Source organism: Erpetoichthys calabaricus, chromosome 8 (assembly GCF_900747795.2).
Source record: "Erpetoichthys calabaricus chromosome 8, fErpCal1.3, whole genome shotgun sequence".
Classification (NCBI taxonomy): Eukaryota; Metazoa; Chordata; class Cladistia; order Polypteriformes; family Polypteridae; genus Erpetoichthys; species Erpetoichthys calabaricus.
In genome coordinates, this window is record NC_041401.2 from 130,445,765 (window position 1) to 130,472,601 (window position 26,837).

General features: G+C 41.3%; 1 protein-coding gene across 2 annotated transcripts in view; it reads right to left on the reverse strand.

Moving 5' to 3' along the window:
- The window catches only part of prkcz (protein kinase C, zeta), a 381,379-nt gene that overhangs the window by 208,300 nt on the left and 146,242 nt on the right, over positions 1–26,837 (reverse strand). For both annotated transcript variants that reach the window (XM_051931388.1, XM_051931389.1), the window contains exon 5: positions 22,839–22,936. In XM_051931388.1, coding sequence (XP_051787348.1) covers positions 22,839–22,936 — 98 coding nt within the window. The remainder of the gene's footprint in view (positions 1–22,838; positions 22,937–26,837) is intronic.

The window sequence follows — 26,837 nt, forward strand, 5'->3', positions numbered from 1 at the left end:
AGAATCCTACAATTCATCTTTACATTCCTTGCTTTGTGCCCCAATAAATGCAAATTATCGCCAATATACTAATAACCCAATAGTGCTTCACTCACTCAGAATATGGAACCAATGTAGGAAACATTTTAAGATAGAGAATCTTTTATCGGTGGCACCACTGCACGAGAACTACCTTTTTCAACCATCGCAAACATATGCAGTTTTTAATGTCTGGAAAACATTTGGGATTAAATCACTTAGAGATCTGTATATAGACAAGGTCTTTGCATCCTATGAACAATTACATTCTAAATTTAACTTTCCAGCAACACATTTCTTTCACTATCTTCAAATTAGAAACTTTGTTAAACAGAACCTTCCCAATTTCCCTCATCTCCCACCTCCCTCTATGCTGGAAAATATATTCATCAACTTCAAGGACTTAGACAGCATCTCTGCAATATATAAAACCATTTTACAGTCCATCTCTTTCAAAGATCCAAGAGGACAATGGGAAAAGGATCTCTCCCTCAACATATCAGAACAGGAGTGGAATGTAGCAATGCAGAGAATTCACTCGAGCTCCATGTGTGCAAAGCATACAATTATTTAACTAAAAATTATATATCGAGCACATCTGTCTCGCTTAAAATTGTCCAAAATGTTTCCAGGGCAAGATCCAACCTGCAAACGCTGCAATCAAGTTCCAGCCTCACTGTGTCACATGTTTTGGGCGTGCACCAAATTAACATCATTTTGAACCAAGATTTTTAAATGCCTTTCAGACAGCCTTGGTGTCACAATCCCTCCTAATCCACTAACAGCTGTGTTTGGTGTACTTCCAAATGGGCTTAAAGTGGAAGAGAACAAACAAACTGTAATTGCCTTTACTACACTATTGGCACGTAGACTTATCTTGCTCAACTGGAAGAATCCTAACTTTCCCCTTTTAAGTCAATGGGTAACTGATATTGTATATTATTTGAAATTGGAAAAAATAAAATTCTCACTTAGAGGATCTGTGCAGAAATTTCTCCAAACCTGGCAGGATCTAATCAATAACATTTTAGAATAAGCTTTTAAAGCACTGAGGAAGCAGATTCCCTCCCTATTCTCTTTTTTTTGTCTTCTACATTTATCTATATTCACTTATTAATTTATCTATTTGCTTATTTTTACTAGGTTTAAGTTTTATTCTGCTGGCTCTCTTTCTCAGGGGTGGGGGTTGATTTGTTTTCAATCCTATTCTTGTAAAATTGATATATTTGTATAGAATGTTGTGTGATTTCAATAAAATCAATAAAAAATGGAAAAAAAAGAAATGGTTGTTAAGCTGATATATTCATTGAATTACATAATATAAGACTATGAGGTACTGTATGCTGTGAAAAAGTCTATCTGCTGGTGGGTCGATGTTAGATTCAGAAGTAGTTTTGTGAAGGAAGCTGTAGTTTTTCTTTAAGAGTCGGTGTCTCTTTTGGTGACATTGTAGAAAAGAAACAAAAGCTGTGTGTGCGCCCTTAGTGGGGTTTAGGGTGGAAGTGGTAGGTGTGCAGCAGATCTGTTTGTTATTGGCTGGAGGATCTGGGTACTTTTGGAGGGGTGGTGGGGCTGTGGAAATGGGCAAAGAAGTTGGGTGTGAAGGTGAACCAAGAAACAACCCAAGAATGGCAGAGCGATCAATATGCCTACAGCATGCATAAACCAGAACTGGTGAGGGTGGGCAGGAATAGGAGGATGGTGCCCATCATGGACAAGCAATGACAGATGAATTTAGTGGAAACTAGCCATTTTTTTGTGGCACAATAGTAACATTAAATTCATTCTGACATGCATTAACATCCTCTCCAAATACTTTCCCCAGCACCATTGTCTCATATGTTAACCTTATGCAAAAATATAGCACACAGAATTTTTTTTAAATATATGTAGTTTTTATTCACACAGTTTACAGGGAAAAGTGAGTTTTATCAGAGCTCCCTCCCCATTACAGGTATGCGATTTTTTTTTTTGACAAAAACTTTTAGTCACACAGTTTTTATTGCTCATACAGCAAAGAGGTGGCATCTGAATTCCACAACACAGCCTTTCCCAGGGAAATGTTTTCTTACTCTTTTTTTGTTATATCATAAAAAAAGGATATCCAAGCAAACCAGGAAAGGGTACTTGTTTGAAACATTAAGCAACAATAATTGAAGGTATTCAGCGGAACATAGAAACTATGTTCTAGTTTCTATGTTACTCTCTAAGTAACAGCACAAGTACAGACGCAAACGAAGTGCATGTGTGTACTGTATAATATTAACAAAATGAGCAGCTTACTACTGAAAACGGCAAATATAGGAGTGAGTAGGGATGGAACCGGGACTCTTGATTACACTTGGTTTGCGCCTGTACTTGTGCTGTTACTTAGAGAGTCAGATGGGGGAGGGGTGATGTTAGAGCATGTGAGCTTATTCAGTGCAGCAGGAACAACGCACATGTTGATCTTTTTTTTTCTTTCAGTACATGTGGCTTCCCTGTTTATTTATATATCTCTGCCTGTCTATCTCTGTATTACGCAGTGCTCTGTCTGTCTGTGTGTTATGGATCTTAAAAATAAGTTATAGGGACAGTTGTTCATGTTAATTGCAGTCTCAACTGTTAAAAAAATATTTTAAAAGGAGCATCCCACATGAAAATATAACGATCTCATTAACTGACAGTGCATACCAATTTATAAATTTTATGTCCGTTTGAGGTTAAAAAGAAAAAAAAAAAGCAACACTTTATCCCCAGCGGGGAATCGAACTCAGGTCTGTGAGGCACGGCAAAGTTGCTGCGCTTTAAGAAGCAAATTCTAGCGCTCTACGCCATGGAAACTGTTGCGGCATTCTTGAAGCTTTTGTGAAAGTGTTTATTTGATCTTTGGAACTCAGGCTTTACACATTCTATTGTTTATGTCTACTACATTTTGCAACATTTATTACTAAAATATGAAAAAGTTTCTGTTTTAACAATGTGTTTACACAGATTACTGTAGAAACGGAACACACATGAAATGCGTGTGTTCCAAATAACGATCTATTATTTCCACTCTAAAACTCCACTTCACTCCCAGATAATCAATCAAGGCATGAGCTAGGAAAAGTTCGCGCACGTTCTAAGTCAGTGGGGGGATGGAATAGCTGCTGGCAGCTTGTCTTTTATCAGCACATTTAGAGGACAAAGGATGCTGGCGGAGAGTTGTGAACTGATTTAAGAAGCGATTTAAGGTGGGCCGGATCTACGAGTTTTTTCGTAGGCTCTGGTAATTCTAGTGTATTAAAGATTCAAGAAGTAGAAAAGAAGGGATAGAGTCAAAGAGGGATTAGAGATGCAAACTGAGTCAGACATACAGATAGAAGGAGAAATTTAGCTTCTTACGGAAGCTTTTTAAATGAATACATACACACACACACACTTCACTGTTTGCTGAAGAACCATCATCTTGCACGGAAAGAATCAGAAACATCTGACTTTTAATTGAAACAAGTTCATTCAAAGAAAAACAAAGCCCTCATCAAGAAATAAATATTTATAACAAAAACACATGTGCCACAATTGTTGGCACCCCTGCATGTAATACTTTGTACAACCTTCCTTTGCCAATGTAACAGCATGGAGTCTTCTCTTGTAACCTTTTATAAGAGAACGATATGAGACCATTCTTATTTACATAATAATCTCTAGATCATCCAGGGTCCTAGGCCCTCTCCTGTGTACTCTCCTCTTCAGCTCACTCCACAGGTTTTCAGGTCAGGGGACTGAGATGGCTATGGCAGAACTTTGATTTTGTGATCAGTTAACCATTGTAGGGATGATTTAGACATGTGTTTCAGATTATTATCCTGCTGGAAGATTAAATGACGACCCAGTTTTAGTTTCCTGGCAAAGGCAGTCAGATTTTGATTTAAAATCTCCTGATATGTCATGGAGATTTTAGGAGCGCCTGGTGGCGGGCTTGCAGCCATGGGGCTCGGCCGGGCACAGCCCGAAGAGGCAACGTGGGTCCCCCTTCCCATGGGCTCACCACCTATGGGAGGGGCCAAGGAGGTCGGGTGCAGTGTGAGTTGGGTGGTGGCCGAAGGCGGGGGAACTTGGCGGTTCGATCCTCGGCTACAGAAGCTGGCTCTTGGGACGTGGAATGTCACCTCTCTGAAGGGGAAGGAGCCTGAGCTTGTGTGCGAGGTTGAGAAGTTCCGGCTAGATATAGTCGGGCTCACCTCGACGCACAGCTTGGACTCTGGAACCAATCTCCTTCAGAGGGGCTGGACTCTGTACCACTCTGGAGTTGCCCCCCGTGAGAGGCACCGAGCTGGTGTGGGCATACTTATTGCCCCACGACTTGGAGCCTGTACATTGGGGTTTACCCCGGTGGACGAGAGGGTAGCCTCCCTCCGCCTTCGGGTGGGGGGACGGGTCCTAACTGTTGTTTGTGTGTATGCACCAAACAGCAGTTCGGAGTACCCACCCTTTCTGGAGTCCCTGGAGGGGGTGCTAGAGGGCATACCTTCTGGGAACTCCCTCGTACTGCTGGGAGACTTCAATGCTCACGTGGGCAATGACAGTGAGACCTGGAAGGGCGTGATTGGGAGGAATGGCCCCCCCGATCTGAACCCGAGTGGTGTTTTGTTATTGGACTTCTGTGAACGTCACGGATTGTCTGTAACGAACACCATGTTCAAGCATAGGGGTGTTCATATGTGCACTTGGCACCAGGACACCCTAGGCCTCAGTTCGATGATCAACTTTGTGGTCGTGTCGTCGGACTTGCGGCCACATGTCTTGGACACTTGGGTGAAGAGAGGGGCGGAGCTATCAACTGATCACCACCTGGTGGTGAGTTGGCTCCGATGGTGGGGGAGGATGCCGGTCAGGCCTGGTAGGCCCAAACATGTTGTGAGGGTCTGCTGGGAACGTCTGGCAGAGCCCCCTGTCAGAAGTAGCTTCAACTCCCACCTCCGGCACAACTTCGACCATGTCCCGAGGGAGGTGGGGGACATTGAGTCCGAATGGGTCATGTTCCATGCCTCTATTGTTGAGGTGGCTGACCGGAGCTGTGGCCGTAAGGTAGTCAGTGCCTGTCGTGGCGGCAATCCCCGAACCCGTTGGTGGACACCGGCGGTGAGGGATGCCGTCAAGCTGAAGAAAGAGTCCTACCGGTCCCTTTTGTCCTGTGGGACTCTGGAGGCAGCTGATAGGTACCGGCAGGCCAAGCGGAATGCGGCTTCGGTGGTTGCTGAGGCAAAAATTCGGGCATGGGAGGAGTTTGGGGAGGCCATGGAAAACGACTTTCGGACGGATTCGAGGAGATTCTGGTCCACCGTCCGGCGTCTCAGGAGGGGGAAGCAGTGCAGTGTCAACACTGTGTATGGTGGGGATGGTGCGCTGCTGACCTCGACTCGGGACGTTGTGGGGAGTACTTCGAAGACCTCCTCAATCCCACTAACATGCCTTCCAATGAGGAAGCAGAGCCTGGAGACTCGGAGGTGGGCTCCCCCATCTCTGGGACTGAGGTCACCAAGGTGGTCAAAAAACTCCTTGGTGGCAGGGCCCCGGGGGTGGATGAGATACACCCGGAGTTCCTCAAGGCTCTGGATGTTGTAGGGCTGTCTTGGTTGACACGTCTCTGCAACATTGCATGGACATCAGGGACAGTGCCTCTGGATTGGCAGACTGGGGTGGTGGTCCCCCTCTTTAAGAAGGGGGACCGGAGGGTGTGTTCCAACTACAGAGGGTTCACACTCCTCAGCCTCCCTGGAAAAGTCTATTCGGGGGTTCTGGAGAGGAGGGTCCGTCGGATAGTCGAACCTCGGATTCAGGAGGAACAGTGTGGTTTTTGTCCTGGTCGTGGAACAGTGGACCAGCTCTACACCCTTAGCAGGGTCCTGGAGGGTGCATGGGAGTTCGCCCAACCAGTCTACATGTGTTTTGTGGACTTGGAAAAGGCATTCGACCGTGTCCCTCGTGGAATCCTGTGGGGGGTACTCTGAGAGTATGGGGTACCGGACCCCCTGATAAGAGCTGCTCGGTCCCTGTACGATCGGTGTCAGAGCTTGGTCCGCATTGCCGGCAGTAAGTCGAACCCGTTTCCAGTGAGAGTTGGACTCCGCCAGGGCTGCCCTCTGTCACCGATTCTGTTCATAACTTTTATGGACAGAATTTCTAGGCGCAGCCAGGGTGTTGAGGGGGTCCAGCTTGGTGGACTCAGGATTGGGTCACTGCTTTTTGCAGATGATGTTGTCCTGTTTGCTTCATCAGGTCGTGATCTTCAGCTCTTTCTGGATCGGTTCGCAGCTGAGTGTGAAGTGGCTGGGATGGGAATCAGCACCTCCAAATCCAAGACCATGGTCCTCAGCCGGAAAAGGGTGGAGTGCCCTCTCAGGGTTGGGAGCGAGATTATGCCACAAGTGGAGGAGTTCAAGTATCTTGGGGTCTTGTTCACGAGTGAGGGAAGAATGGAGCGTGAGATGGACAGGCGGATCGGTGCGGCGTCCGCAGTGATGCGGGCTCTGCATCGGTCTGTCGTGGTGAAAAAGGAGCTGAGCCGTAAGGCAAAGCTCTCAATTTACCAGTCGATCTATGTTCCTACCCTCACCTATGGTCATGAGCTATGGGTAGTGACCGAAAGAACGAGATCGTGAATACAAGCGGTTGAAATGAGTTTTCTCCGCAGGGTGTCTGGGCTCTCCCTTAAAGATAGGGTGAGAAGCTCAGTCATCCGGGAGGAGCTCAGAGTAGAGCTGCTGCTCCTCCGCATCGAGAGGAGTCAGATGAGGTGGCTCGGGCATCTGATCAGGATGCCTCCTGGACGCCTCCCTGGTGAGGTGTTCTGGGCACGTCCCACTGAGAGAAGGCCTCGGGGAAGACCCAGGACACGCTGGAGGGACTATGTCTCCCAGCTGGCCTGGGAATGCCTTGGGATTCTCCCAGAAGAGCTAGAAGAAGTGGCCAGGGAGAGGGAAGTCTGGGCATCTCTGCTCAAGCAAGCTGCTGCTCCCACGACCCGACCTATGATAAGTGGAAGAGGATGGATGGATGGATATGTCATGGAATCCATGATGACATGTACCCTAACAATGTTTCCAGGGCTTTTGGAAGAAAAACAGCCCCACAAATCCACCTCCACCATATTTCACAGTTGGGACAAGGTTCTTTTCATTATATCCATCCTTTTTACATCAAATCCACTTTTAGTATTTATTGCCAAAAAGTTCAATTTTTGTATCATCAGACTATAGAACACAGTTCCAATCAAAGTTGTAGTACCATTTTACAAACTCCAGGCAGTTACATTTGTGGATAACTGAAAGAAAAAGGCTTCTTTCTGGCATACCTTCCAAATCTGTTGGCATGGAGATGCCATCTGATGGCTGTTCTGAAGACTTGATAACCTCAGGATTTTACTTTTTCTTGCAATTCCCCAAAAGTGATCCTTGGAGATATTATTGCCTCTCTTACCGTCCTTCTCACTGTACATGGGGGTAAAATCAACAGCTGATTACCACTTTTTAATTATTGCCCAAACTGGAGAAATAGGCATTTACTGGTAAGTAGCTATTTTTTTATAACTATTTCCTGAGTTATGAAGGGCAACACACTTCTCCCTCATTTGGATCTTTGCCATGATGATGGTTGGCTAAGGAAATTTGGTTCTGTCTCCTCAAAGTTGTATCTCAGTTAATCGGAAAGTCATTGATTTCAGCTGGAAAGTTCCTATACACGGCAATCAACTTAACAATGTCCAATATAAATGGGAAACATGCTTCAGTTAGATTGTTTCACATTTATTTTCAATGGTGCCAACAATTGTGGTACATGTGTTTTTGTTAAAAATATTTATTTCTTGATGAGGGCTTTGTTTTTCTTTGAATGAACTTGTTTCAATTAAAAGTCAGATGTTTCTCATTTTTCAGTGCAAGATAACAGTTCTACAGCAAACAGTGATTTTTTTTGTAACCCTTCTTACTAATTTTTACAAGGGGTGGAGGGCACTGTATTTACACACACACAGATAGGAACACCTTTTAATCAGAGTATAGCATCAAGTCAATGAAACTTCTGGGCTATTGACCTGGTCAGTTAAGTAGCTGAGGGGGTTGTTAATCAGTTTCAGCTGCTTTGATGTTAATGAAATTAACAACAGGTGCACTAGAGGGGCAACAATGAGTCTACCCCCAAAACAGGAATGGTTTAACAGGTGGAGGCCACTGACATTTGGCTATGGTCAGTGTCACTACTGGTAGCATGAGGCGATACCTGGACCCTACAGAGGTTGAACAGGTAGTCCAACTTCTCCAGGATGGCACATCAATACGTACCATTGCCAGAAGGTTTACTGTGTCTCCCAGTACAGTCTCAAGGGAATGAAGGAGATTCTAGGAGACAGGCAGTTATTCTAGGAGAGCTGGACAGGGCCGTAGAAGGTCCTTAACCCATCAGCAGCACTGATAATCTGCTCCTTTGGGCAAGAAGGAACAGGATGAACACTGCCAGAGCCCTACAAAATGACTTCCAGCAGGCCACTGGTGTGAATATCTCTGACCAAACAATCAGAAACAGACTTCATGAGGGTGGCCTGAGGGCCCAACGTCCTCTAGTTGGCCCTGTGCACACTGCCCGGCACTGTGGAGCTCGATTGCCATTTGCCATAGAATACCAAAATGGGCAGGTCCACCACTGGCACCCTGTGCTTTTCACAGATGACAGCAGGTTCACCCCTGAGCACATGTAACAGATGTGAAAGGGTCTGGAGAAGCCGTGGAGAACATTATGCTGCCCGTAACATCGTTCAGCATGACAGGTTTGGTGGTGGGTCAGTGATGGTCTGGGGAGGCATATCCATGGAGGGACACTCAGACCTTTACAGGCTATTAAACTGCACCTTTACTGCCATTAGGTATCGGGATGAAATCCTTGGACCCACTGTCAGACCCTATGCTGGTGCAGTGGGTCCTGGGTTCTTCCTAGTGCATGACAATGCCCGGCTCATGTGACATGGATGAAGGATGAAGAATTGATACGATTGACTGGCTCCCACACTCGTTTGACCCAAGGTTATCATAGTTAACGAAAACTAAAATCACAACTGAAACTATTATTAAAAAAACATTTTCATAAACTGAAATAAAATAATTAACAAAACTGAATTGAAAAACTAAAACTAAATGAAACTATTAAAGTAGCTGGAAAGACTAACTGAAATAAAATAATTTACTAAACATAATTTTAGTTTTCATTTTTGAATTAATTTTCTTGCTGTTAGTGTTTAACCCTTATAACTTTTAACTCTAAAAGTGAAAGCCATCCACCACGAGCCGCCTGCACGTATTCATCCAGTGAACGGAGGCTGGTGATGGAGGTTGGGTGTTCACACAGCATTTACGGTGACAGAGAGAGCTGAATACGCGTGTAAAGCGTGTGGAATAGAAAACAATTTACGTGTCGCGTTTCTTTGCACTTGTATATATCAAGATGTAATTCAAACGCCTGAAATCGGAATGGGTTGCTCAACAAAAACTTTACCGTATGGACAGAAAAATCACGAGTGAGTAACGTTTCAGTTTATTTCTCAGGTGCCTGCTTTTTGTTGACAGTAATTCACCTGCCATTTCGCAGTCGAAGTATACAACGTATAGAGAAAATATACTAATTATGAAAAAAATTCGACTTTGACATTTTGATGAATCTTGACATTATAGAACTCCCCGAGTCCGAAAATACCATTTTTTGGAATTATGTCTATGTGTGTGTGCGTGTGTTGTGACAGATAAGGGTGCTCTCGCTCCCTTGAACCCTCGGACACCACGCCAGACACCAGGTAAAAGTCCAAATATTGAATTTATTATAATAATAATGTGCACAAAGCACCCTCCACTCCACAAATCTCCAATAAACAATAACCAATAATCAAATAAACAATAATCCTCCACTCCCAGACGCTTAGCCACCCTGCCTCCCAACTCAGCTTGTCCGTCTGGGATTCCCCAGAGTCCTTTATAGTCCTTGACCCGGAAGTGTTTGTCCCTAAGTCCATGTGCCTTTTTATCACTTCCGGGTCAGGTAAAACTTTTCTTCATCCCGGAAGCACGTCATTTCCTCTGTCCCTGCGACCAGGACGTACTTCCGGGTTATAGGGCAAATACAAGTCTCTGAGCCTCCCTGCAGCGTCCCCTTGCGGCCCCCATGGTATCCTGTAGGGCTGTGAAAGAAAACTCCAATAGCCATGATGCCCTGCTGGAATTCGGGGTACCTCCATGCTGCCGGAAGGGCTCCATCTATCGGCGTGGGGGTATTGGCCGGGATGAATGGCCGGCCACATCTCACAGTGAGTATAAACATGAGATCTCAAAAACGCAACTAGATAGATGGATGAAGTTTGGCATGTGGTTGTTACACCAGAATTGTAGATCTGTATTAACTTTTGGGCCAAATCCATTAACCGGAAGTGGTACTTTACCTGAACACATACTGAATTTTTTTTTTATTCATGCAGCTACAGAGTCCAATTTATTCAACTTTACTTTTATAATAATTGTGCAATATATTATTAATTTGATTTGATTTGTTGTTGGTGGTTCTTTATTGTACATAATATAATCATTGTCTTGCGGTTTACTCCTCAAATATCCATCCCCATATCTGAGTACACGAGAAAGTCAAGGGGAGACCACTCCCGATTTTTGAAAATAAAACGGCACTGATCGAGAGACTGACAATGTCATCATACAAGATCAGCATATTGTTGCTGACCAATCACTTTTGCTTTAAAAACATCGTTTAACAATGAAGCAATGCAAACCTTGTAAAATCCCTGAGTTGGCAATGTCTCTACTGAACTACAGGTAGGTTAGGGGAAGCGAGTCTGCCAAGTGGTGAAAAGCTAAACATACTAATTTGTTTTTGTATTTATTCTATATTTATTAATTTAACTTTTAGTTCATATTCACAGCTCAAAATATCTGATATTGTGGCAATAATCCAGTAGCAGAATTATGCTTTAAAATATTTGTTTTTTCAATGTTTCTCTCTCTCTCTCTCTCTCTCTCTCTCTCAAAAGATAGTTGAAATATCATATTCTTTTTGTTCTTGACATCAGCCATATCATACATATTGCATACCAGGGATTTTTCCTGCCTTGCATTCAAACCTGCTGGGTTAGGCTCCAGATTCCTGTGATCCTGCTCTGGATAAACAGGTTTAGATAATTTATATATTATTCTTAATCTCAGATGCTGTCTCTGTCATTTTGTGCATGCCCATACTCCTATTACCTGCTCTTGCTCTGCTCATTATGGGTTTACTGTTCTTATGGTGGGCTTTTCAAGTCTCACTGCCCTTAACCTTCACACTACATGCTTGTTTTTCTTTGTTTCCCTCAATACAGCTAGGTGGGGTCTGCACACTGATTCACTTCTAAGAGTCCTGTTCTTCCTTAACCACCATGATTTTCATTGTCACACCAGTCCGAACACAGTAGAAACTCTTTTCTTATTTTTTTTTATATCTTTCTAGGCCTGCATGTGCAAAATTCTGTCTATAAATTGTTTGAGCCTGAGATGGAATCATAGATCAATCTGGCTGGTAGAAAATAACAAAGCCCATTGTTTGAGATTTTAGAATGAAATATCAAAGGCACTCATTATAAGCACATTGTCGTTGGAGTGGGATATGTTGTGTGCTGTAGACATTTAGAGTAAAAAACTCTCAAACCTTAAAATTCACCTAAACTTCAGTACAAATTGGCCCATTCTGGGCAATAAAAGGAAAAGAAAAAAGTGCTAACAGTCAGCGCAGATTTGTTCAGCACAAATGATATAAAAATATTTTAAAAATGATGAAATTGTGTAAAATTGTTCATATTCAGTACCTGGTTTTGATTATGCTTGCTTTTGTAAGACAAAAACAAAACCAAATAGTAAAGTGTGTTGTGTAGTGTAGCAAGCATCCACTAACATCCATCCATCCATTATCCAACCCGCTGAATCCGAACACAGGGTCACGGGGGTCTGCTGGAGCCAATCCCAGCTAACACAGGGCACAAGGCAGGAACCAATCCCGGGCAGGGTGCCAACCCACCACAGGACACACACAAACACACTCACACACCAAGCACACACTAGGGCCAATTTAGAATCGCCAATCAACCTAACCTGCATGTCTTTGGACTGTGGGAGGAAACCGGAGCGCCCGGAGGAAACCCACGCAGACACGGGGATCCACTAACATTAAATTCATAATTTATCCAAACCTGTTAAGTGTATAGTTCTGTCTCATTGTGACACAAAAACGAAATTCCATATTAGCTCTTTAATCATACTATAATTACTAAAACTAAAACTGAAACTAATATATATAAAAATAAAATCGAAATGTCTTTGTAAAATAAAAACTAAACTAAAACTAAAAATACATGATGAAGGAAAACTAAAACTAAACTGAATTTCCAAGTAAGGTCAGAAAAAATATAGAAATAAAAACTAATATAAAAAGGCAAAACTATAATAACCTTGGTCTGACCGAAATCCAATAAAACACCTCTAGGACATTATGTTTCGGTCCAGGAGTTCAGTGATGCCCTGGTCCAGATCTGGGAGAACATCCCCCAGGACACCATCCATCATTTCATTAGGATCATGCCCAGATGTTGTCAGACATGCAAAGAAGCACATGGGGGCCATACAAACTACTGAGTACGATTTTGAGTTGCTGCAGTAAAATTTCGGCAAAATGGACTAGCCTGCTGCAAAATTTTTTCACTTTGATTTTCGGGGTGTCTTTGAATTCAGCTTTCTGTAGGTTGATAATTTTCATTTCCATCAAACGATGTGCCATCCTTTCATTCCTAACACATTACACAGTCCATATCACTATTGATATACAGCATGATCTGATGTGTTTTCAAAGTGTTCCTTTACTTTTTTTGAGCATATATATATATATATATATATATATATATATATATATATATGGTTGAAGTAGTTTTACTGTCAAATAATGCAAAGAGTACGCGACACGTGTTTCACCCTAATTCTCATCAGGCGTACACACTCATATATATATATAATAATAATAATAATTCTTTGCATTTATATAGCGCTTTTCTCACTACTCAAAGTATATATATATATATATATATACATATACATACTGTATATATACTGTATAAATACTGTATAAATATATATAGTCTCGGGTGGCATATCCATGGAGGGACGCACAGACCTAGACTACAGGCTAAACAACGGCACCTTGACTGCCATTATATACAACTATAACACAGCCCTTCATTCAGCATTAGATACAACAGCACCTTTAAAACACAAGGAGGTTTCCTTTAAGCGTTCAGCTCCTTGGTATAATTCAGAATTGCGATCTATGAAAGCAGCTGGCCGACGCCTTGAGAGAATGTCATGTAAGACTGGCCTCACCGTACACATCCAGGCTTTCTCTGACCACCAAAGAGCTTACAGAGAAGCACTAACTGCTGCCAAGAACACCCATTATGGCAGAATAATACAAAGTGGCCACGATAACCCAAGGGTTTTGTTTTCTGTTGTTAATAAACTAATCGAACCCGCATCTGGCCCAACTACATCTTCTACTGAAGTCTGTGAGGAATTCCTCCACTTTTTCCGTAACAAAATTAAAGATCATAAAATACATAATCTGTTTATATCTCTTCCTGTTTTCCCACTCCATCCAGCTCCTTCTCTAAGTTCTCACCAGTCACATCTGCGTTTGTTAATAAACTGCTTTGTAACATGAGGCCGACTACTTGTGTACTGGACCCCATCCCCAGCAGACTACTTAAATCCTGCTTTCATGCCATAATCCCTATTACAACAATAATAAACTCATCCCTTAACACAGGCTCTGTGCCGATCACTTTTAAAATCACTTCTGTAACCCCAGTGTTAAAGTCTGGTCTTGATGCTGACAATCTTAACAACTTTCGGGCTAATTTCCCACTTACCTTTTCTGTCAAAAGCTCTTGAGCGTGTTGTAGCTTCCCAACTCACTAACTACTTAACTTCTAATAATTTGATGGAACCCTTTCAGTCTGGTTTCAGGGCGCAGCACAGCTGTGAAACTGCTCTGCTACGGGTAACCAATGATTTGCTTATGGCAGCAGACTCTGGACAAACCAGCATATTAATTCTATTAGACCTCAGTGCAGCATTTGACACTGTCAGACATGACATTCTACTGTCCAGAATGGAGAACATGCTGGGTATCTCTGGCACTGCCCTCTCCAGTGGTTCAAGTCCTATCTGACTGGTAGGCAAGAGTTTGTTAGTCTTGGCAACAGCAGGTCCAGGTCAGCGCCAGTAACACAAGGAGTTCCTCAGGGCTCTGTCCTCGGCCCTCTTCTCTTCTGTATTTATATGCTTCCCCTGGGCCATATTATTCGTAGCTATGGACTGGGTTATCATTTTTATGCAGACGATAATCAACTTTATTTCAATGTTAAAAGTGGAACTTCATCAGAGCTTTCTCAGCTCACAATCTGCCTCAGTGAAATTAATACCTGGATGGCGCAGAACTCTTTAAAATTAAATTGCAACAAAACTGACCTCCTGCAAATTGGGACTAAAGTACAACTTAATAAAATGTGCTCCTTCCCAGTCCATCTTGGCGGTGATCTCATCAGACCTGCCTCTACTGCAAAGAATCTTGGTGTCATTTTTGATTCCTCCTTTCTTATTCCGCCCATATAAACCACATTAAGAAACTTTCTTACTTTCACCTCTGTAACATATCCCGTGTTCGCTCCTTCCTCTCCTTCTGTAATGCTGAGAATCTTGTCCATACTTTTATCACATCCCGCATCGATTATTGTAACTTGCTGCTGGCAGGTGCCCCTTCTAATCTTATATCACAGCTCCAGCTTATTCAAAACTTGGTTGCAGGAGTCCTTACACGGACCAGCAGCAGTGAGCACATCACACCCATCCTGCTCCGCCTTCACTGGCTCCCTGCGTCTTACAGAATAGAATATAAAATCCTACTAATAACCTACAAAGCCTTAAACGACCTTGCGCCAAACTACATCAGTGACCTTCACCATCACTACGTGCCTGTCCGCCCACTAAGGTCCTCTGATTCTGGCAATCTTGTTGTGCCCCACACTAATCCACAGTTAGGTCCATAAATATTTGGACAGAGACAACTTTTTTCTAATTTTGGTTCTGTACATTACCACAATGAATTTTAAATGAAACAACTCAGATGCAGTTGAAGTGCAGACTTTCAGCTTTAATTCAGTGGGGTGAACAAAACGATTGCATAAAAATCTGAGGCAACTAAAGCCATTTTTTTAACACAATCCCTTCATTTCAGGGGCTCAAAAGTAATTGGACAAATTAAATAACTGGAAATAAAATGTTCATTTCTAATACTTGGTTGAAAACCCTTTGCTTGCAATGACAGCCTGAAGTCTTGAACTCATGGACATCACCAGATGCTGGGTTTCCTCCTTTTTAATGCTCTGCCAGGCCTTTACTGCAACGGCTCTCAGTTGCTGTTTGTTTGTGGGCCTTTCTGTCTGACGTTTAGTCTTCAACAAGTGAAATGCATGCTCAATTGGGTTAAGATCAGGTGACTGACTTGGCCATTTAATAAACTCCTGGGTTGCTTTGGCTGTATGTATTGGGTCATTGTCCATCTGTATCATGAAACGCCGCCCAATCAATTTGACTGCATTTAGCTGGATTTGAGCAGACAGTATGTCTCTGAACACCTCAGAATTCATTCGGCTGCTTCTGTCCTGTCTCACATCATCAATAAACACTAGTGTCCCAGTGCCACTGGTAGCCATGCACGCCCAAGCCATCGCACTGCCTGTACCGTATTTTACAGATGATGTGGTATGCTTTGGATAATGAGCTGTTCCACGCCTTCTCCATACTTTTTTCTTGCCACCATTCTGGTAGAGGTTGATCTTGGTTTCATCTGTCCAAAAAATGTTTTTCCAGAACTGTGCTGGCTTTTTTAGATGTTCTTTAGCAAAGTCCAGTCTAGTATTTCAATTCTTGAGGTTTATGAGTGGCTTGCACCTTGCAGTTCTCCCTCTCTATTTACTTTCATGCAGTCTTCTCTTTATGGTAGACTTGGATATTGATACGCCTACCCCCTGGAGAGTGTTGTTCACTTGGTTGGCTGTTGTGAAGGGGTTTCTCTTCACCATGGAAGTGACTCTGCGATCATCCACCACTGTTGTCTTCCGTGGACGTCCAGGTCTTTTTGTGTTGCTGAGTTCACTGATCCAGAGAGAGCTGAAGATCACGGCCTGATGAAGCAAACAGGACAACATCATCTGCAAAAAGCAGTGACCCAATCCTGAGTCCACCAAACCGGACCCCCTCAACACCCTGGCTGCGCCTAGAAATTCTGTCCATAAAAGTTATGAACAGAATCGTTGACAAAGGGCAGCCCTGACGGAGTCCAACTCTCAGTGGAAATGGGTTCGACTTACTGCCGGCAATGCGGAACAAGCTCTGACACCGGTTGTACAGGGACCGAACAGCCCTTATCAGGGGGTCCGGTACCCCATACTCCCGGAGCACCCCGACAGGATTCCCAGAGGGACAAGGTCGAACGCCTTTTCCAAGTCCACAAAACATTCAGACATCCAGACATTCCCAGCAGACCCTCACAACACGTTTGGGCCTACCAGGCCTGACCGGCATCCTCCCCCACCATCGAAGCCAACTCACCACCAGGTGGTGATCAGTTGACAGCTCCGCCCCTCTCTTCACCCGAGTGTCCAAGACATGTGGCCGCAAGTCCGACGACACGACCACAAAGTTGATCATCAAACTGAGGCCTAGGGTGTCACATATGAACACCCCTATGCTTGAACATGGTGTTTGTTATGGACAATCCGTGATGAGCACAGAAGTCCAATAACAAAACGCCACTCGGGTTCAGATCGTGGGGGCCATTCCTCCCAATCACGCCCTTCCAGGTCTCACTGTCATTGCCCACGTGAGCATTGAAGTCTTCCAGCAGTACAAGGGAGTCCCCAGAAGGTATGCCCTCTAGCACCCCCTCCAGGGACTCTAAAAAGGGTGGGTACTCCGATCTGCTGTTCAGTGCATATGCACAAACAACAGTTAGGACCCGTCCCCCCACCCGAAGGCGGAGGGAGGCTACCCTCTCGTCCACCGGGGTAAACCCCAATGTACAGGCTCCAAGTCAGGGGGCAATAAGTATGCCCACACCCGCTCGGCGCCTCTCACCAGGGGCAACTCCAGAGTGGTACAGAGTCCAGCCTCTCTCAAGGAGATTGGTTCCAGAGTCCAAGCTGTGCGTCGAGGTGAGCCTGACTATATCTAGCCAGAACCTCTCAACCTCGCACACAAGCTCAGGCTCCTTCCCCTTCAGAGAGGTGACATTCCACGTCCCAAGAGCCAGCTTCTGTAGCCGAGGATCGGACTGCCAAGGTCCCTGCCTTCGGCCACCACCCAACTCACACTGCACCTGACCTCCTTGGCCCCTCCCATAGGTGGTGAACCCATGGGAAGGGGGACCCACGTTGCCTCTTTGGGCTGTGCCCGGCCGAGCCCCATGGGTGCAAGCCCGGCCACCAGGCGTTCGCCATCGAGCCCCACCTCCAGGCCTGGCTCCATAGGGGGGCCCCGGTGACCCGCGTCCGGGCGAGGGAAAACGCCATCCAAATTTTTTATTCATCATAGGAGGTTATTGTGAACCGCACTTTGTCTCATCGCTCACCTAGGACCAGTTTGCCTTGGGTTGCCCTACCAGGGGCATAAAGCCCTGGACAACAGAGCTTCTAGGATCATTGGGACACGCAAATTTAATCATTTAGCCAGCCGAAAAGGTGTTCCCTGCATGGAGTTTGAATGTTCTTTGTGCCCTAGTTTCCTCCCTGTGCTCCAGTTGCCTTTCATAGTCCAAAGACATGAAGGTTAGGTGGAGTGGTGTTATATTAGCCCTATTTTATGTGTGTGTGCGTTCAAATCTACACTTTGAAATTGACTGGTGTCCAGTTCAGATGTTGTTCTTGCGTTGAGCCCAATGTTTGCTGGGATAGACTCCAGTCCCCACATAACCTTGTCCTGCATAACTGGGTTAAGAAAAAGAAATTATGTATTATGATTGTTTCAGAAGTATATATGGAATAACTTCAGCTTGTGTAATGCAATGCAAAGCACATTACTATTTGCAAAGACAGCAGTGACACATTTTTTATACAGTAGGTATGCCTATAGCCTGCATTCTACCACTCCACAAGTGCTGTATTTTACTGTTCTTTGACCCCAGCCTAAAGGTTATTATTGAATGTCAACAGGTAAGCACGATGGGGACACCAGCAAACAACAGTTAAAGTGTAAAAAGTGTAAGAAATCTTTAGTGACTGCAAAAAACCCCTGTTCATGGCTAAGAACCTTTACAGCAGATGTAACAATGATCCAAGAGGCTGGATATACAAAGGGGTACCAACTTCAGCCCAATGATTTAATTAATTTTAATAATGTGCAAGTGCTGGGTTTATGTGGTGGAGGTCAAAGACTCTAATATAGGATTCAACAGATGTTATTCTGGATTGACTTTCTTTATTGCAACCATACTCTGTCTAAATATATTAACTCCAGAGTTTACAATGCTTTTAGTGTTACAGTGCTTTTGGGAAACACACCCCTGGTCAATTAGATGCTATCTTTTTGGGCTAATAATACAAAGAAAGCAATAAAAGACCATGAATATTTGCAAAGCCACATGATCAGAATATATTTCGGGTTGCATATTCAGAGCATGAACTGATCAGATAGCAGCTCTCTTTTCAGATGTTTTTTCCTGGGTACAATTCCTACATGAGAGTACACATCCATTTCATTGTTGTCTGTTATGATAACTGTTCCATGATTGATCCAGGCGTGCTACAGATGGTACAGAACATTACTGGACCCATATTTCAGACTATATAGAATTTTTATGTAAATTGGTATGCAGGAGAAGGCAGCAAAATCAGTGATTTAACATACCTTTGATGTTAAATTTTATTTACCATCTTGCAGGTAGGTTCAATATATTTGCAGTTATTAATTAGATGAATTATTGATTCCAAAAATCAGATCATAAAATGTTTATCACATTACTTGCCTGTATTTGGATGTTTATTAAAATTAGAGTTATACTTTAATGTTTAGATATTCATTTATTTTTTCCCTGTGGTTTATATGTTGCTCAGTTAATTTTATATGCTCTTCTTGATCAAATTCTATTACACTCTTAAAATGTATGCTGTAAGGAAGCACCTAAGTAAATCAAATACAGTACATGCAAATATCATGTGCATATAACATATACTGTAAGTATGTCATATGCAAGTGGTATTTTAGTGGTATTTCAAACTTTTCTGTCTCATCAGCTTTGAAGAACATTCAAGACTTAGAAGGGAATAATGCAGCTGAGATGGATAGAACATGCAAATTGCACTGGGACAGTCTTTTGTCTGGAGTGTGAAGCCAGAAGTTTTGTAACTATGAGGCAACAATGTTGATCAATTCACCATGCCATATTTTATGAGTTTTTGTAATTGTAGTTTTTCCATTGCTTTAACTATGAAAATGGCAAGATGTAAACTAACAATTACTTTCAAATTGCTTATATTTATGTCCTGTCAACTGTGACTTATTGTCTGTGACCAGAATCTTCACCATGTCATGTCTGTCAAAACATACTATACTGTGCAAAACAGAGTTGAGTGACCTAGATAAAAAATGTAAAACCCTAGCAACTTTAGTTATGGGTTTTGGTTGGTGTGATACTGTCCTGAATTTGTTTCAAACTGGACAAAGCAGAACCCCCAAAACTATGGATGGGGAAAAAGAATGCGACCCTAAACATATTAAAAACAAAATTCTTAGTGTTAATTCTGTAAACAGCAAGACAATGTTGACTGGTTTTAGTGAGAAGAACTTGAACTGAGGTTGGCTGAATTTACACAAACTCTTGATGTTACCTTTGAAATGAATTTAGTCCTAATCATCATTATCAGGTTTAATTGTCCACTCTAACAGAGCAGGCTTTACCATTAAATATCTTGACAACAATCAGCCCTGTTGGAAAATCACTTAATTGTCCTCACCCATTCCCTTCTTTATTTTGAATGTTTCCTGTTAACACTGCATGGTGTTTATACTTTATTGTACATTAATTAGGTCATACATGTGAAATGTTTTGAAATGCTCTGTTCTTGTAAATAGAAATGCAATAATAGGTTAAACTGAATTATACTATTAGCTTCGACTAAATTTATCTTGATCTCTTTAGTATATTATTTTCATATTGCATAACATCATATGCAAGACAACACATAGTATGCTTTGTCCCAAGAATGCTTGCAACATATCCTGTTGCCTTCACTGGTATTATTATCCAGACACAGCTAGCTGTATCACACCTCCTCACTGCCCAGAAAGTACCAAGGTAGCTGTTATATTCACATAAATGAACTTGCAATCTTTATTATCTCAGACTAAGAATACTTTTTTACATTGCCCAAATAAGGAGGCTTTCTAAGGAGGTCACATGCCAGTGAGATATCTAAGAACCTTATTTAGTGTCCTTAGACCAATGTGAAGGGTTTATGTATTGTTATTCTTTTCATTTTTGCATAAAAAGTTTGAGACACAGTAACAAATATGTTATTTTGTGCATTGCTTTTTGTTTCAATGTTTTGACTATGTGCTGTGATAACTGTTGTACTGACTTGTAAATGTGTTCATTTCAAGAAGAAATCTCTATGGCAAGCCAAACTAACATTTAGAGATCTCAAAATGAATTTCAGATATCTTAAAATATCTTGAAATGTTTGAGATATCTTAAAATAGACAGGAAGTTTCATTGAAAGAATAAGAAATTTTACATGAAGTGATTTCAAGATATCTTGAAAGGTATTTGATGTATCTTGAAATGTGCAGAAAGTTATTTTAAGATACCCAAAAATGTATTTCAGATATCTTAAAATGCCTGCAGATGTATTTTAAGATATCTTGAAATGTATTTCAGACATCTCAATAAGCACAGGAACTTATTTCAAGATGTCTCAAAATGTACAGAGTTTCAAGATATCATGAAATCTATTTGAGATATCATAAAATGCATTTCAGATTCAGATCAATGCATTTTCAAATAACTGTAATTCAGTTTGAGATATCTAAAATGCATTTCCACATATCTTAAAATCCATTTTGAGATAACTGTAAATGTTAGTTTGACTTGCCATAAATCTCACTAAAGGCACAATGTATTTCAAAGACATCTAAATTATTGCAAGATACCTGCTTGGTTTCACTTTAAAATTTCCAGTTTGCTTTAATTAAGCAAAGCACATCACTTTCATGGTCAATTGCATTTGGCTTTAGTTTATGAAGAAATACTTCAGACAAAATAAATATGCACATAAATGCACTGTGAAATGTGACAACAATAATAACAAAATTGTGTGTGAGAGTAAAGTAAATGTGCCATGAAAAATGTTTTTGGTTGACTTTTACGTACCTTACATAATTTATTATTTCAGTGACATCAAATGCAATATGAAACATAAAATTCATTATTTCTATCTGCCAAAGTTGAGACCTTTAGCTAGTACTGTGTGTTGACCGTTTTAAGAAGTTCTGAATTCGGCATTGGAACTCTGTATCTGAAGGACTTGCTGCGAATGAGGCCTTTGATGGCCAAAGATTTATACTAAAGAATGTTCTGGGCATATTTCCTGTGACTTGCAATGTCACATAAAGAATGAATTTTAAAAAGTACATAAAGAAATAAGCAACAATAATTCATTAAACATTTAATTTATGCTCACATATCATTGGGTTTTAGCTATTGTCACAATACATTAATTTATTTGCATATTTATTTATTTTTGTCCAAAATACTCCTACATACTAGTTTTTCAGACTATCAGAGATTTTGGTCTACATTTTCAATTTGGAATTTCAAATTGCGCTTTTTTTCTTTCAGCATATTCTGTAATGATATTTTGCTTTATTACCATAATATACATTAAAATTTGCCTTGTTTTTGTATATATAAACCAATTTATTTCCTTAGTTTGCAAATCCATGTGGTTTTATGTAAATCCAGATTTTGCTATTAATGAAATGTGTCATCTTGCTGCAATGTGTCTTGCAATAATCATGAATCTTTCTGTGAACATGTCTCCAATCAGAGTTTTACACTTCTAAGACTATATCCATTTGCAAAGTCCTGTATTGCTTTGCTAATAGTTACAAAAAATACAGTCATTATTGGCTTTCAAAGTAGTCATGTATAGGATTGAAATGTTTCTGCACATATGTGTATTTATGACTTCCTCTGAAATGTTTAGGTGCCATTGTAGCATGTGGTTTGCTTTAATCTTGACAATGGGCAACTTAGAAACAAATTCAATTTTCATTCATGTTACTGGCATCATTGTACCTTCAAACTTTATCCTCCAATTTATCAAGATGCCAAGTTGGTCTGCTTGTCGCCAATTTATTTACTCTAAAACTCATATTTATAAAAGCAAAACATTATTTATTTTATACCTATATGAATATAAAACAATTAGGTAAAAACATACCTCTTAGTTTCAGATTTCAGGTAACAAATTTGGATGCATGTGCAGTACATCAACAAAATTAGGGTTATAATAGATAATTCATAATTCAAACAACCAGTGAAGATTAATTCAGAAATCAGTAGTGAACAAACTCTTCCATATCAATACTCTACACTCATAAAACTCCAGTAGTATACACACAATCAATTATACATGGATCTGAAACTATGGTAAAGAGACCTTACACACATCTTACCGACTCTCAGTTTGAAAGCAGGAGTGAAGCCCAACCAAGAACGGATTATTGGAAGCTTGTTCAAACACATGCTTCTCTGTCTGGACCCAGTCAATATCCTAAGAGAGAAAGACCATGATACACTGCCTTAGAAAATTGAGAACAAAATAAAAGAAACTTCAACATATACTAATGTAAATAATTAATTAAATCATTACATCTAAGAGAAAACTGTCCTTATTCATTAAAAAGTTTTACTATGGACAGGCAACTCAGAATAAAATATCTCATCATTTAATTTCATCTGATGCATCAACTGAATTGATAATGAATTGAGAGGAGATATTTTTGTCCTGGGGAGGCATATCCATGGAGGGACACACAGACGTCTACAGGCTAGGCACCTCGACTGCCATTAGATATAGGGATGAATTCCTTGGACCCATTGTCAGACCTGTATGCTGGTGCAGTGGGTCCTGGGTTTCTCTTGGTGCACGATAAAGCCCGGCCTCATGTGCCAAGAGTATGCAGGCAGTTCCCGGAGGATGAAGGAACTGGTACCATTGACTGGCCCCTACACTCGCCTGACCTAAATCCAATTGAACACCTCTGGGACATTATGTTTTGGTCAATCCGATGATGCCAGGCTGCACCTCAGACTGTCCAGGAGCTCAGTGATTCCCTGGTCCAGGTCTGGAAGGAGATCCCCCAGGACACCATCTGTCGTCTTATTAGGAGCATACCACAACATTGTCAGGCAAGAATACAAGCACGTGGGGGGCAAAGAAACTATTGAGTACGATTTTGAGTTGCTGCAATGAAATTTTGGCAAAATGGACTATCCTACCGCATCATTCAATCATTTCACTTTGATTTTTGGAGTGGGTGTCTTTTGAATTCAGCCCTCTGTAGGTTGATCATTTTCATTTCCATCAAACGATGTGGCATCCTTTTGTTCCTAGCATGTTACCCAGTCCATATCTGTATAGATATCCAGCATTTTGTGTTTTCAAAGTGTTCCTTTAATTTTTTTGAGCAGTTTATTTACTGCATAATTCAAAGTGAGATACAACATGAACAAGCCAAAACAGAATGCTTTAAAATTAAAAACATCCTGTTAGAAAGCATGAAAACCAGTGCTATTTAATGAATTTGTTAAAGTGCAATTGGTAATTAAGTTAATAATAAATTTAGCAAACACCCGGTCACTTGTTCAGTATTTTCCATTTAATTCCATCACTTAGTAATGCTGAGAATTCAGACGTGCGTCACATTTTTTGCTTTGCACCCTCCCCCCACCTATTGTCCATGGGGCAGGAACAAAAGCTTTAGATTTGTCAAAAATCTCCAGTTTTTGACAGATCTCAGAGTTTTAGGGTCCCCTGATACCGAAAACATCAATATCTCAATGATGTGTGTGTATTGGTGTGTCACAGTTTCTTGAGGATGGTCTAGAGTTAAAACGGCTGGATGGGAAAATACCAAACTCAAAACTTAAGCCTGTTATGAGATGACAATGTGCTGATTAGTTTTTGAGCCACATTGTGCAAAAGAAAGAGACAGTTTAGCGGAACCCTCAAATACCGTAATTCTATAATTAATTATGAATTCTTCCCGTCAATTGCTATCACAATGACCTATTTTCAGAAAGATCAGCATCAGAGCGGTAAATAATTACTGAAATGTTATAGAATACTTTGGGTAACTTGGTGCCTAAGGCGCAAAGCCTACTGAAGCTCATGTTAGAATTTGTCTTTATCTATGCTAATTTTACTTATTGATGCATCTAGCAGAAAACAATCAAAATCACAGGAAAGCTAAACTTAGAAGAAAACCCAAACACTGAGAAAATTGACTGTAAAATACAACTCAGTTTTATAATATACATTTGTTTATGAATTTACACATATTAACAATAACTTCAGTAACAAATTAGCAAAGTCTTAAAAGGATCTACTGTATATTGTAGATGTAGGGCTGTGACCTGTAGGCTTTATGCATTGCACCAGGGAATTGACTAGGAATCATCAAGCATGAGACAGGGAAAGATAGGTCCAAGAAAGTAAACACTATACAAACAGGCAATTTGAGTGGACCTGCATCTGGCATTATGGTGAAAAAGCATATTTCAAATGTACAGCATGACTTGTTCATGTAGTAGGAAAGGTGGCCTGAAAAAATCAAGAACCTGTTCATGAAACCAAAAAATGTGATTTGAATGGGAGTGGGCAAATAAGAAGAACATCCTATAATAAATAATTAAATAAACTAATTTCTTCTCCTCTCCAAAATCTTTATATTTAGGCAATAGTTTCTGTTTAATCAAAATCAGGATGCACTGTCACAATACAATCAAGTGGCACAACTCAGAAGTGTTTACCATTTGTAACCCCTATTGGATGTGTCAGCTCCCCAAGACCCCAACACAACGGACACAGGCACAAGTCCAGCACACACAAGTCTTTGATTTTTAGTGGGGAACACTTTCCTTTCTTGTTTCCCACTGGCCAAGCAAAGAGCACAGTCCAAAGTACAATAAACACAATTGATGCCCCACTCCTCCTGACTCTGGCTCCCGGAATGAAGGCAGGCAGGTCCATTTAAGCTGCACCTGGAAGTGCTCCAGGTGCCTGGTTTGGAATTACTCCCAGGTGTGGTGAGAGAGAGCCCAAAGTAAGGCTCTGCAGCTCTCCCTGGCGGCTTCCACAGAACCCAACAGGGAGCTCTGCGAGGATCTGAAGTGCTGCTACACCATCTAGTGCACCAGGGGAGGCAATGCCCTGTGTATATCTGCTCCCCTGACCCTATCCCTGCTAGGAAAGGGCCCCATCCATCTGTCACATATTATATTTTGCAATGTCCTTATCCCTCAGATGTGACACTTGTCTTACTGCTACATCGCCTTTGTGCATATAGAGAAAATCTAGACAAGCCAATTATCGAGCTGAAGCAACAGCAAATATTCTTTGTCATGTCTGCCATATTCTGCAGGAAGGAAAAGTCATACTAACCAAGGAGTAAGTATTATGCTAGATGTAAGTGTTTCAAGTGGCTCAACTGGACTGGAACACAAATGGTCTTCATCTGCTTTTTAATTTCCAGCGGTCTTCTTCAAAGATACTGCTGACAAAATGAGGGTGAGCAAATACTAGATGTTTTTAGTAGCAAGCCAGGAGCTGTACATGGTTTTCTAGATAGAAAGCTGAACAAAAAGTCTTCTAAATAGACTACGTATTGCAATAAAAAAATACAGTGCTTTATTGTGGTCAAACAAGATTAGCTAGGGGTATTTAGGGCACAATAATATAATCAGAGCCAAAAACTTTTCAGGTTCAGTTTTCCACAATTTGATCTTAGTCTTGAACTTAAAGCACTTACCTAACAAGAGTTCACAGGTCAAATCCATAATCTTGCACAAAGAACTAATAAAGCTGTGCTGGAATTTATTAGCAAGTCTTTGTGATGTGATTTGTGGTGCCTCCTGAGAATCAGTCAGTAGCAACACAATGCTTCCTACTGACCCATTAGATACCCACTGAAATGCTAAAACAGTGGTATGATACAAAAAAAAGAAATTAAAAAAGCTTGCACATTAAAGTGAAGCTTGTAAATCTGGGTTTCAAAATGGGGAAAACCCATTAACCAGAAAAAGATTATATAAGGCAAAAAAAAAAAACATTAATGAGAACACAACAAGCAAGGATTATTTTTCACTTCAGCATATTGCCTTGTGGAAGCATGGCTAAATGCATTAATTACCAACACAGCATCACAACTACATTGTGCCTGCCTTAGACACGAACATCTTTGAAACAAGTCAAAATGTTGTGGTGTCTGCTGCTATATTAATGAAATTATTGTTGAAGCACTGCTCCTGCAATCTGGAATTGTTTGCTATTAACTGTAGGTCATTGTTTTCACCTAGACAGTTTTCTTCAACAATTCTCATCAGGGTTTACATCCCATCTGAGGTGAACATAAATGAAGCACAGCAGTGGTTGGAAGATTATATCACAAATT